The 18,087-nt window shown below is 50.1% G+C and overlaps 1 protein-coding gene across 2 annotated transcripts; it reads left to right on the top strand.

Annotated features, from left to right (window-relative positions):
- Positions 1 to 3,845: 3,845 nt before the first annotated feature.
- Irf1 (interferon regulatory factor 1) lies at positions 3,846 to 11,026 on the top strand. Of its 2 annotated transcripts, none has more exons than XM_021177713.2 (10): positions 3,846 to 4,098; positions 5,094 to 5,185; positions 6,583 to 6,682; positions 7,351 to 7,527; positions 7,619 to 7,668; positions 7,757 to 7,889; positions 8,041 to 8,163; positions 8,747 to 8,796; positions 9,620 to 9,755; positions 10,017 to 11,026. In XM_021177713.2, exons 2-10 carry the CDS (start codon positions 5,099 to 5,101, stop codon positions 10,148 to 10,150), a joined length of 990 nt encoding a protein of 329 aa, XP_021033372.1. In that variant the 5' UTR covers positions 3,846 to 4,098; positions 5,094 to 5,098; the 3' UTR covers positions 10,151 to 11,026. The 2 variants fall into 2 exon arrangements, with proteins under 2 accessions (XP_021033372.1, XP_021033373.1); XM_021177714.2 differs by lacking the exon at positions 3,846 to 4,098 and adding an exon at positions 4,279 to 4,579 and having other exon boundaries at positions 10,017 to 11,024.
- Positions 11,027 to 18,087: the final 7,061 nt, after the last annotated feature.

Here is an 18,087-nt window from a genome sequence, read left to right on the forward strand (position 1 = left end):
GCGGATTTCTGAGTTCGAGGCCAGCCTGGTCTACAAAGTGAGTTCCAGGACAGCCAGGACTATACAGAGAAACCCTGTCTCGAAAAAAAACAAAAAAAAAAAAAAAAAAAAAAAAAAAAAAAAAAAGCCATAGGTGGAAGTGGAAGATCAATGTTCTAGGTTGTTCTCTGGCTTACACATGTGCCCTGTGGCACATATACCTTCATATATGAACACGCCGACACACAAAAATAGTTAAGTTAACACATTTTTAAAAGGACAACCTGGGTTACATGAGACATTGTTTTCAAACAAAAAGAGGGAGCAGGTAGAAGTGGAAATTAGTGAAGAGGAAGAAGTATTCCTGCGTATGGGGGAAATGGGGAAAATGGGGTGGGGAGGAGAGGGTTCAGAGCCCAGAAACACAGGGGAAGGCTTGTTGATACCTTTTAGTTGAGAAGTGTTTAATGGTTTGGGAAGGGCTTTAATAGTCTACCTGATTACACAGGGAAAAACTGCAAGAAATTTGATTATGAATCTCACTGGCTATGGTTCATGAGTTAGACGTGATTCATGGATTAGAAGGAGAACTACTGCTGAGGGACAGCAAGACAGGTTCTGTGAGGACAGAAAGAAGGAAACAAAATATCAAGGGAAAAGCTGATTGGTTAATGCTTGGGTGGTTCAGGTGCAGAGAGGACTTCCTCGCCATGTGCTAACTCATTGGGACTTAGAACTCCTGTGTTTAGGAAAACTTGGTTTGGTTTAAGATCTGTGTGTTCCTTTCACATTTCAATTAATAATGGAGAACTTAGCACGAGGGACTCCATTTTGGTTTGGTCTGTTGGAGCCTAGGACAGGAGCTCCGTCTAAAATAGTGGCCTCTGATATTTTGGTTTACCAATCTTCTCTCAACAATTAGGGGAGATGGGTAGAGATTATTTCTGGTTTATAGTTAATTGAGGACCAGAGAGAATAATAATTTCATTCCTTTAAAAAAAAAAAGATTTACTTTTAAGAGTTGAGTGTAGATGCCCAGGGAGGCCAGAAAAGGGCATCAGATTCCCAGGAGCTAACATCACAGATGCTTGTGAGAAGCCCAATGTGGGTGCTAAGAGTCCACTCAGGTCATCTGCAAGAGCAGCGAGTTGCTTCTTTCTCATTGTGCTTTTCCCCAGCCCCAGTGGAACGCCAAAAGCACAAGATACCAACCAAGCTTTCAGACTCAGCGCTACAGCCTGTTTTCCCCACTTTTCTAAGAACAACTGAGGGAGCGGGAAGTGGGGTGGGAAGACAGAGGGTTTGAGCCTAGTTGAAGATGTAGCTCAGTTGGCATAGCACTTGCCCAGCGTGTACAAAGCCTGGGATCCACCCCCAGTGCCAAAAACTCCCAGTGAAGTGGTGCATACTTGCATGCTCAACATTTGATAGGTTAAAAGCAAGTTCAGAACTCAAGGTCGGCCTGGGATATGGTGAGCTGTCTCAGAAAAAAAAAAAAAAATTAGAAACTGGCTGGGTGGTAGTGGTGGTACATGTCTATAATCTCGGCACTTGGGTGGTAGACACAGATGGAGCTCTATAGGTTTGAGAGTACCCTGGTCTACAAAGCTCTAGGACAGTCAAGGCTACATAGAGAAACCCTGCCTAGACCCTCCCCCCCCAAAAAAAATTGGAAACACAATAAAGACTAAAACAACAACAAAACAAAACAATCNCCCCCCCCCAAAAAAAACATAGCCCCACACCCAATCATAGGCAGATTCTTTATAATTTTAAATCAAGTACCAGGCAAGATGTTGGTACCGACTTGTAATCCCAGCATTGGGAAATAGAAGCAGGAAGATGAGTTGTTTAAGGCTAACCCAGGCTACAGAAGACCCTCTTCCAAAAAAAAAATTAAAAAAAAAAGAAGAACCCCTAAAGTCAACGTGGGAAAAACCTCGCATAGAACATTTAAAAGATGAAAATGTCAGTTTCACTGTTAAATCGTAGCAGTGAGGGTGGGACAGAGATGTCTTCTAAGCAGAAGACTCTGTGTGTGTGTGTGTGTGTGTGTGTGTGTGTGTGTGTGTGTAGAGACTTTGCTCACAGTGTTGTCTCTATTGGGGAAAAGTGGAAATAACCTAAATGTCCTACAACAGGGTATTTATCTATCGGGTAAATTTTTATTTATCCTTATGACAGAAAACAGGTACCCATCACTAACAAGGCTGCATATGGACATTCCAGGACACAGGCTGACTTTCATTATGTATACCCACACAGTTATTTTGATGTAATTTGTAGTCTCCGGTTGCTTTCAGTAGGGTCTCTGTGGGCTTCAAGAGTTACAAAGTTTCTCTCCCTAATCTCATTTTGAATTTTTCCATTGGCTGCGTCAGCGTGTCTCCACAGAGCAAGTATACATCTGTTGCACAGAGAGCAGGTGTCAGATTCAGAGTCACGTGATCAGAAGGCCCTGGTCTTTAGTGATTCTCTTAATTTGCACTTCAAATACCTCCCTATTTATTCTAGAGTCTCAATACCTCCCTCCAAAATCCCCCTGTCACCTTGAATCTCCAAGCTCCTAAATCTCCTCTCTGAGGCAGTGACATTACAGGTACAATCGTCCATTGATGTGTGTATTGCAGCTTGCAACATTCAAACTGGGTGCTGTCCTAGATGGACAGCTAAGGTGAGGAAGGTGACACAAGAGAATAACACGGTAGAGGACTGATGTACTTGTGAGTCAGAAGCTTCGAGGAAGCAAAGAAGCCTGAGGGGCCAGAGTTCGGAGATGGAACATGTACACACTAGCCCAGCCGCTAAGAGAAAGAACAAATTGGCAAGGTTTACTTGTGAATACCAGTTAACCCGCTGCCCTTGCCATCCCCTTGGGACCTGGGTCCCCCTTTTTGGGGGGGTCCCCCTTTCTTTTATTAGATCCAATGCCTTAGCCACAATTTCCCTATGCTGCCCAGAACTTCTCCAGAGCCAGGCTTTGGGGACTCAGAAATGACTTCAAGACTATCAGAGAGGAACTCTCTCCCAAGGGCTACATCGAGGATGGAGAGCTGAAGCAGGTGTCCTAGAAGGAACCACAGCCACTTCGGAATTTTATCCACTTCTTTGGTGTTAGGTAGTCCCAAGGTAAAAGGGTCGCCTTGGTCACTGCTAGCTAGAACCTCGTGTGGCACAGGAAAGCACATCCGCATCTTGTGCCCATGTAAGCAAATACATCATCTCTCCCCATAAGGACACGGTGTTCCCCCATCACTTCAGACTAGCAAGTGAGCTATTGACATTTTATGGTTACGGAAATTAAGAGTCCCTGCGTCCTTCAACGGCTGGCCCTGCAGAGTCCAGGCTGGGAGTTACTACTGCCCCGTAATTCCAAGTTAGGCCTTCTGCCTCAATTTCCCAGAGCAGCCAAGTGGCACGTAAGGCGGTACAGGGACATAATTTCTCCCTTCTTGACACTTCATTACCAGACTGATTTTCAGGGTGATTTAGTCCCGGGGACCCTTCTGGAGAGGGAATCGGGTGTTCTGGAGACATAGGGAGTTAGGTGTCTCCTGTGGAGAAGGGGAAGACCGTCATAGGAGCCAGCAGGCTGGGAGTCTGCAGAACGAAGGGGACGGCCTCGGCTTTCCAAGACAGGCAAGGGGGCAGGGGAATGGAGAGGAGCAAGGGGCGGGCCCGCGGTAGCCCCGGGGCGGTGGCGCGGGCCCGAGGGGGTGGGGAGCGCAGCTGCCTTGTACTTCCCCTTCGCCGCTTAGCTCTACAACAGCCTGATTTCCCCGAAATGATGAGGCCGAGTGGGCCAATGGGCGCGCAGGAGCGGCCCGGCGGGGGCGTGGCCGAGTCGGGACCGGGGAATCCCGCTAAGTGTTTAGATTTCTTCGCGGCGCCGCGGACTCGCCAGTGCGCACTACTCCTTCGTCGAGGTAGGACGTGCTCTCACAGTCTAAGCCGAACCGAACCGAACCGAACCGGGCTGAGCTGCGCCGAGGTCAGCCGAGGTGGCCAGAGGACCCCAGCATCTCGGGCATCTTTCGCTCGGTGCGCGCATCACGTACCTACACCGCAACTCCGTGCCTTGCTCCCGGGCACCCTCTGTGGATCGCTCCTGCAGCAAAGGTGAGCTCGCCCGGGCTGCGCGGGTACCGACGGGTGGCGTGAAACAAAAGGCGCACGGGACACCAGGAAGTGGGGGCCAGAGACACCCTGGGTTGGGGTGGCGCGCTGGCTTGGGAGGGCGCTGCAAGCGGGCGGGAGGCGGGCCGCGGCGTGCGCCGCCCTCTGGCCGCGCTCGGCGGTCTGCGTGCGCGGAGCCGCTGCGGGGCCTCTTGGTAGCCCAGAGTGGCCGTCGCGCGCACCCGCGAGCAGCGCCAAGGGGACTCGGATGTCCGCCTGCGCGCACTTTTGGCGGTCGCAGCTTGGCGCCTGGGCTCTTGCTTTCGGACGCGCAGTGTTCGGTGCAGAGGTTGGCTCGCTGCCTTGACTGGCTGGACCCGGTCGTGAACTACAGGGCTTTCGGGAGGAGGTGCCACAGGTGTTGCTTGCGCCACTTCTCTTTGCAGCAGGGGAAACCAGGCCGGAAGGGGTTGCGCCCCAGCCTGTATGTTGTGAGCACTGGCTGTCAAGAGGGGACATAGACTAGATTGGAGTGGTTGGGGAGAAGTGCCCGAGATATGGAGGTTGACTTGCTTGCTTGCCCAGCCTGGAAGGTGCAGGGCTGGGGGTGACAAGCAAAAGTAGTCCCTTCCTTCTTCCAAAGATTGAATTTTGAGAGAAAAGTTCTGGCTTTTTTTTTTTTTTTTTTTTGCACTTATATCCGGCAACCATCCATCCAAACTTGCTTGGTTGTTTCTTCCTGAGACTGACTGGGAGAGACTGAAAGAATGGGCAGGTGGCTTTGCCCATGATGCTGGAGAGTTTCATTCTACTGTAGGGTCCCTAATCTATGATTGTAGGACCTGGGTACCTGGCTGATGGCAGGAGAGTAGGGGAGGGTAATGACCTGGGTGTGAGGACAGGAGAAGGTAATTGATCGAGCGGCCTTGGGTGGAGCAGGGTAGTGCCCAGGGTTGTTTAACAGACTCCAAACACAGGCCTCTGTCTTCTCCCTCCAGCCACCATGCCAATCACTCGAATGCGGATGAGACCCTGGCTAGAGATGCAGATTAATTCCAACCAAATTCCAGGGCTGATCTGGATCAATAAAGTGAGTGTTATTCTGTGTATTCCTGCTACTGTTTAACGCATATTCTCTTGGGGCGCCAAATTTCATGAGTGAACGTTAAGAGAGCAGGAAAATGTATTTCCCAGTGGGTGCTGCATGCCAGAACGTGCAAGGTCTGACTTCTGCCTCCTGCTTCTTCCTTCCTGAAGTTGTGGCCAGCTCACCCTCCTAGTGGCACAGGTCCTCAGCACCAAAACTTCTCAGCATCTGCAGAGCCTGGGTTCCTCTCTCTTCCAAGAGAAACGCTGTATACATAAGTCTTACATGGCTCCAGTCGGATAGACTGAGACAGACAGAAAAGCAGTTGAAGGAATGGGACTAGTTAAGTAGGAGACCCAAGAAGCCACAGCTGGCATGCATGGCAGTTAGGCAGCAGCAGTAGCATTGGTGATAATTAATACGTGCTTGGCTCCTTTTTTGATATGTTACCAAACTGTGCGTTTTAACCGGCATAGTAATCCTGTGAGATGGGTCTCGGATAAGGAAACTGAGGCACTTTAAGGTAGGTTACAAAGTCATGTAAAAAGTGTGAAACCCAAGACCAACTTGAACCAACTTGATTGAGAGAGTGTACAGTGAACCAGCAGTAACAAGAGTGGTGGTGGTAAGAGCCTCTTGGATCTTGGGGCTGGAGTAAAGGCACCTTCCAGCGAGCCTGAAGGCCTGACTTTGATCCCTAGTCCTCTCATGGTAGGAGGTTGGCCTCTGACCTGTACATAAGTGCCCTGGCTTGCACACCTCTCTCTCTCACACACACACACACTCACACAATACACGCATAAAAATTTAAAAAACAGAACTAAAAAACAAAACCTTACCCATTGTGGCTGTTGTTCCCATACATACTTTTTATTAAAAACAAACAGTTCCCCACCCCCCCCACACACAAACCTTTTCTCTTTATGTCTTACTTAGGGGAGAAGAGTGGGCCAATGTTACATAGGCAGCCCTCATCCAGGTCTGGTACAGGGATCCCTTGGGAGTATGAGCAGGACCCTACCTCTGTAGGAGTCACTGTGCCAGGCCTCCTGAAGAGACTCTAAAGCAAGAAGTTCCCATGTTCCGATGCTCATTAGCCAGAGAGAAGCATCCAAGGCCTGCCAGGCTAGGGCTGAGAGAGGGTGCTGCTTAGGTTCTCAGCATATCCACAGTGTAGGACAGGGGTGTCTTCGAGCTTCTGGTGCTGTGGCTCATCAGAACCTAAGCCCCCTACCGCCCTTCCTAAAAGCTGCAGAGTGCCCTGTTAAAGGCAGCCAGGATGGGTCAATCCAGGCCAGATGTCGGGGTAAAAAGGGGAAGTCAGCCTTTTCCCATACTTGGGGGCTGTGCATCCTCGGTCGCACTCTGAGCTGACACGGTCTTCTGTGTACACTGTTCAGGAAGAGATGATCTTCCAGATTCCATGGAAGCACGCTGCTAAGCACGGCTGGGACATCAACAAGGATGCCTGTCTGTTCCGGAGCTGGGCCATTCACACAGGTGGGCAGAGGAGAGACAGGGGGACACACACTACCATCAGTGTTCTGGGTGGCCTCTGAGCTCCCCGACACAGCATGCAGAATTACTGGAGCAGGGGGTGAGATGCACCTATAGGACAGAATCTCACATTGTTCTAGCAAGTTCTCAGAGGACTTATAAAGGCAAAAAAATGTTAGAAAGTATGTGTGCTTTAAGGAGTCTGTATAGAATACAGTTGTCCCTAGAAAAGACAGTTGTGAGTCAGGGTACCAAGAGACTTCCATCTTCCTTTCTCAAGGTCCTTGACCCAAGCCCCATCTGGTTGGTGGCCTCCTTTCTTCCTTGAGGAGTCAGGCCCTCCCTCGTTCCAATTCAGACCTGTTAGTAACCGTCCTCGTGGCAGGGGCTGTGCCCACTTGTACTTCAGAAACATCAGATAAGCCTAAGTCCCGGGAGTCTCTGGCTGCTGAGAACCTAAGCAGGGAGACTGTTGAGGTCCAAGTCAGCACATTTATGGGGGATGGAGACTCAAGTGAGCCCATTTGAGTCCTTCCCAGTCTGCTGGATGTCTAAGCCCCAGGGCCTGTTGACAGTTGGTTTTTGCTAGTATGGATGTCTGGGGTTCCCTTGCCTTTCTTCTCCCAGCCCAGGGAGCAGCTGATATATGCATTTACTCTTCCGTCCTGTAGGCCGATACAAAGCAGGGGAGAAAGAGCCAGATCCCAAGACGTGGAAGGCCAACTTCCGTTGTGCCATGAACTCCCTGCCAGACATCGAGGAAGTGAAGGATCAGAGTAGGAACAAGGGCAGCTCTGCTGTGCGGGTGTACCGGATGCTGCCACCCCTCACCAGGAACCAGAGGAAAGGTAGCCAAGGGCACCAGGTCCTCGGGAGGAAGGGGAGGGAAGACGGGCAGAAGGAAGACCAGCTGCCGCTCACAGCCTGTTCTTCCCACAGAGAGAAAGTCCAAGTCCAGCCGAGACACTAAGAGCAAAACCAAGAGGAAGGTGAGTGTGGCTCTAGGCAGCCCAGCCTATAGGTAGGGTGGGCAGTGGGTAAGTGCCACAGCAGACCTAAGCTGTCTCCTCTCTGTAGCTGTGTGGAGATGCTAGCCCGGACACCTTCTCTGATGGACTCAGCAGCTCTACCCTACCTGATGACCACAGCAGTTACACCACTCAGGGCTACCTGGGTCAGGACTTGGATATGGAAAGGGACATAACTCCAGGTGAGGTGGCCACTGTGGCAAGGGTGTGTTTAGATGCCAAGAGGCATCGCACGAACCTATCAGGGAGGAGTAAGGGGTGGAGGGGCCGATGAATTGCAGACTAAGAACACATCCCGTCCTGACCTGCACTTTCTGCTGTACTCTCTCCCAGCACTGTCACCGTGTGTCGTCAGCAGCACTCTCTCTGAGTGGCATATGCAGATGGACATTATACCAGACAGTACCACCGATCTGTATAACCTACAGGTGTCACCCATGCCTTCCACCTCCGAAGGTTTGTACTTGGGGCCCTGGCCTGTCTTGTCTTGAGAGGGGGAATGGAGTCTGCTTAGAGATCTATGTGCCAAGTTGGGCGTTGGTATCCACCTTTATCCCCAGCATTAGGAAGCAGGCAGGCAGGTGGGCCAGCCTTGTCTACATAGTGAGTTCTAGAACAACTGGGCCGACATAGAGAAACCATCACAGCGAGGGCGAAGAAACCTCTGTGCTTTTGAGCTGATAGAGCCGGGCACTGCTTTACCCTATCCCTGCAGCAAGAAAGCAAGTTCCTGGGACACAGGAGACCGGTCAGAGCTCTCATGTGCTCCAGGCCAAGAGGGAGGGAATTGGGCCACAACTTGGTCAAAGGTGGCTAGTGCTCCTGGCTTCCCTGCACTCTGAGTTGTCTGAGGGTGAGGAAGGAAGTGAAGGGGTGGGAGGGATACAGCCTCGCTCTGCTCCGTAGTTGGGGAGGGTGAGTCATGAGGCCAGTGTCCTGTTCTGGGATCTCCAGGGCAGGCAGAGGCTGGTTGGGAGATTTGGGGAGGTGGTGTGAAGCTGCAGGCAAGCAGACATGGCCAACCTCTGCCCCTCCACAGCTGCAACAGACGAGGATGAGGAAGGGAAGATAGCCGAAGACCTTATGAAGGTAAATCCCCTTTGCATATTACATCCGGGAGGAGACCGCAAGCTAGGGACAGCTTCCGAGTCGCTTTGGGCAGGTGCTGTTACCGTATGGCTGCCTGTGTGTAGTTACACAGGTAGCCCTCCCTCCTTCATGTGTTGTGGGGGAACTGCTACCTCAGCAAGTGAGAAGCCTAGTCTCTCACTGGCCATCTAGAAGCAAGCCTCAGGGTCCCAGACAGCTCTGAGTCAGCCCTCATGAGCGCTGTGTCCTCCGCCCCAGCATACCCAGCCCGTCAAGTTTGGGAGATGCACATCAGGTTTCAATAATCCAGCTTTGGGGATCTGTACTAGGATGACTTTAGGAGGGGGAAAAAAAAAGAAACCCTCTGGTTTTGTTTTTTTCTTAGCAAGTTCTTTTGTGGTTTACTTTTTCAGCTGCAGTTTTCAAAGTGACCATAAAATGTTTTTAAGGTAGTTTTATCCCGAGTCTGGCCCATGAATGAACACAGAACTTTTGAATTGTGTGCCTAGTTGCTTGTCCTCTGACTTTCCTGGCTTGTTATACTAACCTTGGCTTTAAGCTGCCCTGCCAGTTCCTATGTCCTCCCCCAGCAGAGGGGACTCATGCAGGTTCTGTGCCAGAGGGGGACAGCAACACACAGGAGGGGTGGGGCCAGCAGGGCCCAGGTCACTTTGTGCTCCGCTCCCTAGACAGTTTTGCATATTGTTACCCATAAACAGTCAAGGTTGTGATCCTGCTTGGGAAGGGTTAGGTCACCCAAGGGAAGGGCCACAGGGTGAGAATGCACCGGCAGGCAGCTGATGGCTTCATGCTCTGTCTCCAGCTCTTTGAACAGTCTGAGTGGCAGCCGACACACATCGATGGCAAGGGATACTTGCTCAATGAGCCAGGGACCCAGCTCTCTTCCGTCTATGGAGACTTCAGCTGCAAGGAGGAACCAGAGATTGACAGCCCTCGAGGTAAGAGGCTTCTAGGTCCTTCCGGGTTCTGGGAGAAGGGGAAAGCTGATGGAGGCAGAGCCAGAGCCAGATTAAAGCATCCCAGCATCCCTTTTAAACCAGGCCAACAGGTACAGCATGAAGTGAGAATTCCCAGCTCTCCCTGTGCTGGGGCTGGTCTATATAAGACATGGAGTTGCTGTGGGCTGTGGACAGCTGGTTGAGATTCACATACCCTTCCTTACTTATTCAAAGCCTTTTTCTTTTTTGGTCATCTTCTAGGGGACATTGGGATAGGCATACAACATGTCTTCACGGAGATGAAGAATATGGACTCCATCATGTGGATGGACAGCCTGCTGGGCAACTCTATGAGGCCTCCACCCTCTATTCAGGCCATTCCTTGTGCACCATAGTTTGGGTCGCTGACCCGTTCTTACCCTCCTGAGTGAGTTAGTCCTTGGCATCATGGTGGCTGTGATACAAAAAAAGCTAAGACTCCTGTGGGCCCCTTGACGTGGCAAAACATAGTCCCACTGCCAAACAGGGGACCATCCTCCTTGGGTCAGTGGGCTCTCAGGGCTTAGGGGGCAGAGTCTGAGTTTTGTGAGGTGAAGCTGGCCCTGACTCCTAGGAAGATGGATTGGAGGTCTGAGGTTAGTGTGAGGCAGAGGCCATGAACAGGAGTCATCTTCTAGCTTTTTAAAAGCCTTGTTGCTTAGAGAGGGTCTTATCACTGGGCTGGCCCTGAGGGGAATAGACCAGCGCCCACAGAAGAACATATAACTGGCCCTAGAGCTGGCTCTGTACTAGGAGACAATTGCACTAAATGAGTCCTATTCCCAAAGAACTGCTGCCCTTCCCAACCGAGCCCTGGGATGGTTCCCAAGCCAGTGAAATGTGAAGGGAAAAAAATGGGGTCCTGTGAAGGTTGGCTCCCTTAGCCTCAGAGGGATTCTGCCTCACTACCTGCTCCAGCTGTGGGGCTCAGGAAAAAAAATGGCACTTTCTCTGTGGACTTTGCCACATTTCTGATCAGAAGTGTACACTAACATTTCTCCCCAGTCTAGGCCTTTGCATTTATTTATATAGTGCCTTGCCTGGTGCCTGCTGTCTCCTCAGGCCTTGGCAGTCCTCAGCAGGCCCAGGGAAAAGGGGGGTTGTGAGCGCCTTGGCGTGACTCTTGACTATCTATTAGAAACGCCACCTAACTGCTAAATGGTGTTTGGTCACATGGTGGACCTGTGTAAATATGTATATTTGTCTTTTTATAAAAATTTAAGTTGTTTACAGCGTGTGGCTTTTTATTTAGAAATCAGAATTGGTCTTACTTTTTAAGGAAACCTCCTGATGGGAGTCTTTTGCTGGCTTTCTGCCTGGGCTTCAGCTGAGCATTGACATGAGTCGATCACAAATCTTTCCAGTTATGGTCAAGAAGAAGATGGCAGGAGGAGGGGGCGTCATGCCACAGGGACATGCTCATTTATACTCATTTGCCACGGAAGGGAGTTTTTATTTTGTTTTAATTTTTCACTTCATGTGCCTGAATGTATGTCTACAAAGGGTGTCAGATCCTCTGGAAATGGAGTCACAGACAGCTGTGAGCTGCCATAGAGTGCTGAATTTGGATCCTCAGGGAGAGCAGCCAGTGCTCTTCCCTGCTGAGCCATCTCTCTGGCTGGGTTTTTGGTTTTGTTGTTTATTTGTTTGTTTTTGAGACAGCGCCCCACAATGTAGCTGTGGCTTTCCTGGAACTCACTGTGTAGACCAGGCTGGCCTCAAACTCACAGAGCTCTGCCTGCCTCTGAGTTTGTATGTGTAGGTCAGAGGACAACAACTCCTAGAGGTTGGCTCTTTAACTTTGTAGGTCATCCGTCTGGCTTGGGAGTTGATTTTGAACTCTTGGGGCCCAGTTGTTTGTCAGCCTGTGACACATTCAGAACCATTTCAAACAACAGACAATTGGTGTGACACTGACCATGTAGAGAACAGTGCAGGCAACGTCCCCAGGGCCTGCTGTGCTGGTCTCACTGGGTGCTGACACTAGTCAAGCCTGAGAACTAAGTGGCTGAAAGGCGTCCAGTGATACATTCAGGAACTTGATGTTTAATTTCAAGAAAAATTTGAATGGCCCCAGGTGACTATGGTTTGGACTCACCTGGAAACAGTTTTGGGGCAGAGTGAAGGACAGGACGGAATGAAGGACTGATTGCTGGCTAGTCCACGCCTACCTGGTTATTTTAGAAGTTAATTCTGAGCGCTGAATACCAACCCCACTGCATACATTATACGTGCACATAGGACGATCAGAGGGCTACTTCCTTTGGTGTCTTATTCCTCAGGTACTTTATGGTTTTATGTTTGAGATGGTCTCTGGCCTGTCCCCAACTAGCTGAGCTCCAGGGGTCCATTTCCCTCTGATTCCCCTGTTGCAGTTACTGGGAATCACTGTCCTCTGCACCACCACACATGACTTTATAAGGGCTCTGGGGCTTGAACTCAGGCCTGCACACTTCAAAGCAAGTGCTTTAAAGACTGAGCCAACACCCCCACACTGCCCCTCTCCCACTCCCATGCCCTTGTGCTGAAGTAAAAGTTTCTTTGCTTCCCTCTTTCAGAACTGTGCATGGGCAAATGTCTGTGAGCTCTGTGCAGGGTGCTGGATCAGAAGTGTCTGAAAACCATAGTTAAGGAGCCCTGTATAACAACAGTTCTTTAAACTGGGTGTGGAGGCGCACGCCTTTAATCCCAGCACTCACTGAGGCAGAGGCAGGCGGATTTCTGAGTTCAAGGCCAGCCTGGTCTACAGAGTGAGTTCCAGGACAGCCAGGGCTATACAGAGAAACCCTGCCTACAAAACCAAAAAACCAACAGTTCTTTAAGACAAGGCCCTACTCCTGTAAGGACCTGAGGTGCAAGGTCTGCAAACAGCTTTTAGGTTTCTCTTTAATTTAAATTTATTAATTTTATGTATATGAGTACACTGTAGCTGTCTTCAGACACCATCAGATCCCATTGCAGATGCTTTTGAGCCACCATGTGGTTGCTTGGGAACTGAACTTTGGAAGAGCAGTCACTGTTCTTTTGTTTGTTTTGTTTTTCGAGACAGGGTTTCTCTGTGTAGCACTGGCTGTCCTGGAACTCATTCTGTAGACCAGGCTGGCCTTGAACTCAGAAATCCGCCTGCCTCTGCCTCCCGAGTGCTGGGATTAAAGGCGTGCACCACCATTGGATGTGGTTATTGTCATCATTCTGTGTGAGTGGCAGGTGGGTTCTTGCTGGGTGACCATCCTGTATGAGGGTGGGGGTGGGGTCCTTAATTGCAGGAAGATGGATCTATCACCTCCTTAGTTCTTTGATGACCCATTCCTTGCTAAGAACTAGATTTGAGGTGCTTAGCCTCATGAGGCATCTATGGAGTTTCCTAGTGGGTGACTTTCTAAGTCCATGGTGGGTAGGAGTGAGTGGTGTGAAGCCAGCTGGACTGGAGGAACCCATTCTACCACAGACAGACCCACTTCTGACTTTAATCTCCTTCAACTTGATCCCCAATGGAGAGTAGGCAGTTGTGATACATGAAGTCCCAAGCAGCAGGGGAAGTCTCATGCCCTAATAAGCAAAGCTTATCAATAGTACATTATCAGAAACATGCAATGGATCAAAGGCATTCTTCTATCAGCTCCCAACCTCCAGGACCAAGATGGAGTCCAAAGCTCCTCTTATGGATAGAGCCAACCCCTTGGGATGTCCAGAGAGGGACCAAACCTCCCAGGGCAGCTAGATCCTAGGGACCAACCAAGCCTTGAGGATCATCACCATTAGTTAAGAGTGGTCGCACCCTAGATTTCAGCCCTTGCCTGGAAGACAGACACTGTAAAATAAGACTGCTCAAATAAAGGTGGCAGCTGGAGCCTGGAATGGCGCAATATGAGTATAAATTTAGCCTAATTTAGGCTTACAATAATTCTAAGAACTTTATAGTGCTTCTGAGGGCCGTTCCTAAGAGTTTCTGTCTAACCACTAATGGACACTCTTGGCTGAGCAACTGGAAGGTCACTGAAGGATGAATTTTCTTGGGGTTAGGATGATAATGATAGCTATCAAGGACCACTCTCCAATGAGGTTGACTGATAAAAAGGTGGGGTTCATAGGAAAAGCCCCACTTTTGCCAGCTCAGAGGTGAGGCAGGTGTAGAGTCTATAACTGGATTTTACATGGTTATGGCTGGCTTTGCCATGGTGGCCCAAATTCATAGATATTTGGGGGCATTTCTGCTGAGTCTCTGGAGTCCTTCCTTGCCTTATTCCAAAGGTGTCCCTTTAACTGAGGTGGCTTGTTTATTCACTTCTTGGAAGCAAGCCAGAGACGACAATGTATCAGCTTCTAACTTCTGTCTGTGTCCTGGCTCAAAGGATAAGAGATTTCTCACCGGGCAGTGGTGGTGCACGCCTTCAATCCCAGCACTTGGGAGGCAGAGGCAGGCAGATTTCTCAGTTCCAGGCCAGCCTGTTCTACAGAGTGAGTTCCAGGACAGCCAGGGCTACACAGAGAAACCCTGTCTACAAAAACAAAAACAAAACAAAACAACAAAAAAAGATTTCTCAAGTTTCAAAGCCTCTTGTGAGGCCAGTGGCTGAGAGCTGAGACCCTGGGAGGCTTGGTAGGAGGTGGAGCCCCTTTCCTCTGGAAGCAAAGCACTCTAGTTGGGGCCAGGCCTTGCCTAACAGGTCAGATCCAAAACTCTACTCCTGTACAGGGGAGGGCAGGGAGCAGGTCCATGAGTGTGCCAGGACTGTCCTGTTAGAAGACTCAGCAGGAAGCCTTTGCTTCTGTCCGATGCTGTTTCTTAACCCATGTGAATTGGTCAGATCCCTACCACGCTGTCCCAGAGGCAAGAGGTCTGGGTGGGAATGAGCTGGGGCATAGCTTATCTCTGGGCTCCCTGGGGGACCAAATCTGAGACCTTGTAGTTTCCCTAGCTCCAAGGAGCTCCCAAGAGACTTATTGCTGCTTTTACTTTACTTTATTTTATTTTATTTTATTTACTTTATTTTAGTTTTTTTTTAAAGACAGGAGATATATATATATATATATATATATATATATATATATATATATCTCCTGTCTTTAAAATATATATATATTGGTCTGGCTGTCCTAGAACTCACTATGCTTAAACTCACAGAGATCTATCTACTTGTCTCTGCTTCCCAAGTACTGGGATTAAAGTATGCCCAGCAGTTGCTGTTCCTCCTCAGGAGATTTCAAAAGCCCCTAATTCTGGTGGCTTGGCGGTGAGGTCTCGATGCCTACAGTTAAGAGTTTCCTTTCAATTGGGGAGATGCTGAAATCATGAGGTAATGCATGGATATCAAGTGGAAATGACAAGAGGCAGACATCTACCTGCCAACCATCTACCAGGAGAACAGAATCGGCAGCGAGGGCTCAACTGGACTACATTTAGGTGGACATGACAACACAGCCAAGCCCCACATACACAAGCACACATGCACATACCTCTCCCCACCACCAACCTCTTGCTCACAAACCAGAAATCGATGTTCAACAAGGCTAAGGGGCTCGCCCAAGATGACTTAGCTAATCATTATGGAGGCTGGCTTCTAAACCACCTCTGTCCATGCCCAGAACCCAGTCTGGCTCCATTGACAGTATCATGGTTTCTGCAAGAAGGAAACGGAGAATAGCTGGGGACCCCATGCCAAGAAGGTATTTGGGACTCTTGAGCTGTGGCTGCATCCTCTGACACCCTGGAGTCTAGGGTCTAGACAGTTGTCTGTACTTCCCTGGGGCCCCAGTGGGGTGAAGCTTGGCCTTCAAGAGAAGCAATGCTTTATTTACCTGTGCCTAGGAAGCTGCCTGCTGTTTCAAGGGCTAGGGCCCCAGGGAGCAGAGATACAGATGAGGCTTGTAACTTGACCTCAGAGCAGGAGGTAGCTTGGTTGTAGGTGTTTGCTCCAGAGGACTCTGGCCTGCCAGGGCTTAGCTCCAGGCTTCAAAGCATACTTTGTTAGCCATGCTTCTGTCTGAGCAAAGTGACCAGTTCTGCTCTAAACCAAGTCCATCTGGGAAGCGGAGGCAAGCAGATCTTTCTGAGTTCAAGGCCAGCCTGGCATACATATTGAGTTCTTGGCCCGCCAACATGCCAGCCTGCCAGGGCTATAGAGAGAGACCGTGCCTCAAACAAACAAAATAAAGCAACAACAAAACCCCACCATGAACAAGGCAAGAAGTTCTGGCATGTTGACCACAACCGGCCAATGTTAGGCTGCGGTTGGGGATGCAGACCCCGCCTGTGGGAGGTAGAGCGTCACTGTCATAGCTGGGGACCCGTGGTTCCCTTCCAACTCTTTTGGCTAGCTTGCTGGAATATAGAGGGGAGCCGCATGTTTCGTGACAGCCAGAGCAAAGACTGGATGGAGCCTGGCAGTCCTTTGCATGAGGATTGCAGGAGGAGGACTGTGAGGAGGGCAGGAAGGAAGGCTTGAAGGGGTGGTCCAGTTTCCCACGGCCGATCATCAGCACTCTGGTGCTGGAGAGCACTGAGCAGCCGGACACAGATGCTGAGCCCAGGAGAGCCCATGTTCCCAGCTGGCGGAGTCGGCTTTAGGTCACTTGGGAGGATCCCATTCTCAGTCTCTGCCCATTCTAAGAGGTGTCGTGTGGGTCCTCATAGACAAAGTGTTAGCCCTCTCCTGTGTGCCTAGGTGGTCCATGGAGAGCTGAATTCTATTGGACTGGAAGCTCCCCGGGGACAACTGTCTCCTTTCTACATTCTCACAGTGCTTCGATCCCAACTTACATTTGAGTACCCATGTCCTTGGCATGTACTTTGCTGAGCTCACCTGGGCCCTAAGGTTCAAGAGAGCAGGCTGTGGGATCGGGGTACCTGTGAGTGACTAGACCTGCCTCTGCAGTAGAGTCCTGACCAACCAGCAATCAAAGGTGAAGGTTTGGGGACAAGGGCCACTGTGTGTATGACAGATGTAGTACAGTCTGCCTGTGTTCCCAGCGGGACTGAAGTTGGAGAGTCTTTCTTGATGGGTATTCTATTTTAAAAACATACAAGAATACCTAGTAGGATAGCCAAGTGGGTAAGGGCACTTGCCGCCAAGTTAGATTCCCCTGAACTCACTGTGGAAAAAGAGAACCAACTCCCACAGGTTGCTCTCTGACTTCCACACATGTGCTGGGTCATATGCACTAAATAAATACTCATTAACACACACACACACACACACACACACACACACACTCAAGTGCTATCTCATTACAAAGAAAGGGTGTGGATGTGGTAGTAGTGGGGAAGTGGGGACAATCTGTGAGGGGCTGGGGGAGGGGAAACAGTGAACAGAATATATTGTATGAGAAGAATCTTATTTTCAATACGCAAATAAAAACATGGTTTAGTTATGCAAAGAGGAAGAGGTATGAGGAAATAAAAACGTTTATTAAAGGCATCTGCAGAACAGCACCCGGAGGTGACCAGGGCAGTACACTCAGAAGTTCTGATGTAAGCACATTGTGTCGTTCGCTCATGCATGCAGCTGAGAATGCTGTGCCAGGTGGGCATAGGTAGAAGATACCTCACTCCCCAACCTCATCTTTCTAGCATCTTCGGATCTCAAGGGCTGGTCATACAGGAAGCAGACGTGACTGACGCAGACTTGGGAGGTGCAGAGGAGACGGCACCAAGGGTTTCAGTCTGCTCAGAAATGGAGAGAGGGTCCTTGGGATTTGAGATTTCTAGTTCATCAGAGAAGGTCCCAGGGCCAGCTGCTTACCCTACTTGGGGGTCAAGGTTTTGTCTAGCCTTTCTTGCCTCTGCTCTCCCACTAAGGGGCAGACAGAGGCCTAGCTAGAATTTCCCCTCCAGCTCCCAGCCTACGGCTCAAAGGGCAGGAAAAGAGGAAGGAATGAAGGTAGATAGGCTGTCACCCCCTGAGAAAGGGCTCAGGGGAATTCTGGTTATCATGGAAGTCAGGGGTATACAATGGAGCCTCTAATATCTTCCTGATGCTACACCAGGCCAGAGCTGCCCTCAGATTCTGCAAGACTCAGGCCAGGCTCTGGCCTGCACCTCTACAAAGTGCAGGCATTTGGTAGGAAAGGCCCAGCCCTCTGGGCTCCCACAGCTGCATCTGAGCCCACCCTCCCCTCCTCCATCTGCATACCCCTTCCCCCATTCTCCAGCTCACCCCCTCCCTTCCAAGAACTGGAAGCAAGAGGGTGGGAGATGAGTCCAGGACAGGCTGAGCTAAATGAGGAAGAAGCAGGAGGGAGGCTATGCAATGACAGGCATATCCCACCTGTGGTCCAGTGTGTGTGCCTGAAG

This window comes from Mus caroli, chromosome 11 (assembly GCF_900094665.2).
Source record: "Mus caroli chromosome 11, CAROLI_EIJ_v1.1, whole genome shotgun sequence".
Classification (NCBI taxonomy): Eukaryota; Metazoa; Chordata; class Mammalia; order Rodentia; family Muridae; genus Mus; species Mus caroli.

Excerpts from the sequence above, each read along its gene's own strand:
- Irf1 (XM_021177713.2), top strand. The coding sequence starts at position 5,099 with ATGCCAATCACTCGAATGCGGATGAGACCCTGGCTAGAGATGCAGATT. Across the intron at positions 7,890-8,040 it reads GGAAAGGGACATAACTCCAG|CACTGTCACCGTGTGTCGTC; the intron begins GTGAGGTGGCCA and ends ACTCTCTCCCAG. Across the intron at positions 8,164-8,746 it reads CATGCCTTCCACCTCCGAAG|CTGCAACAGACGAGGATGAG; the intron begins GTTTGTACTTGG and ends GCCCCTCCACAG.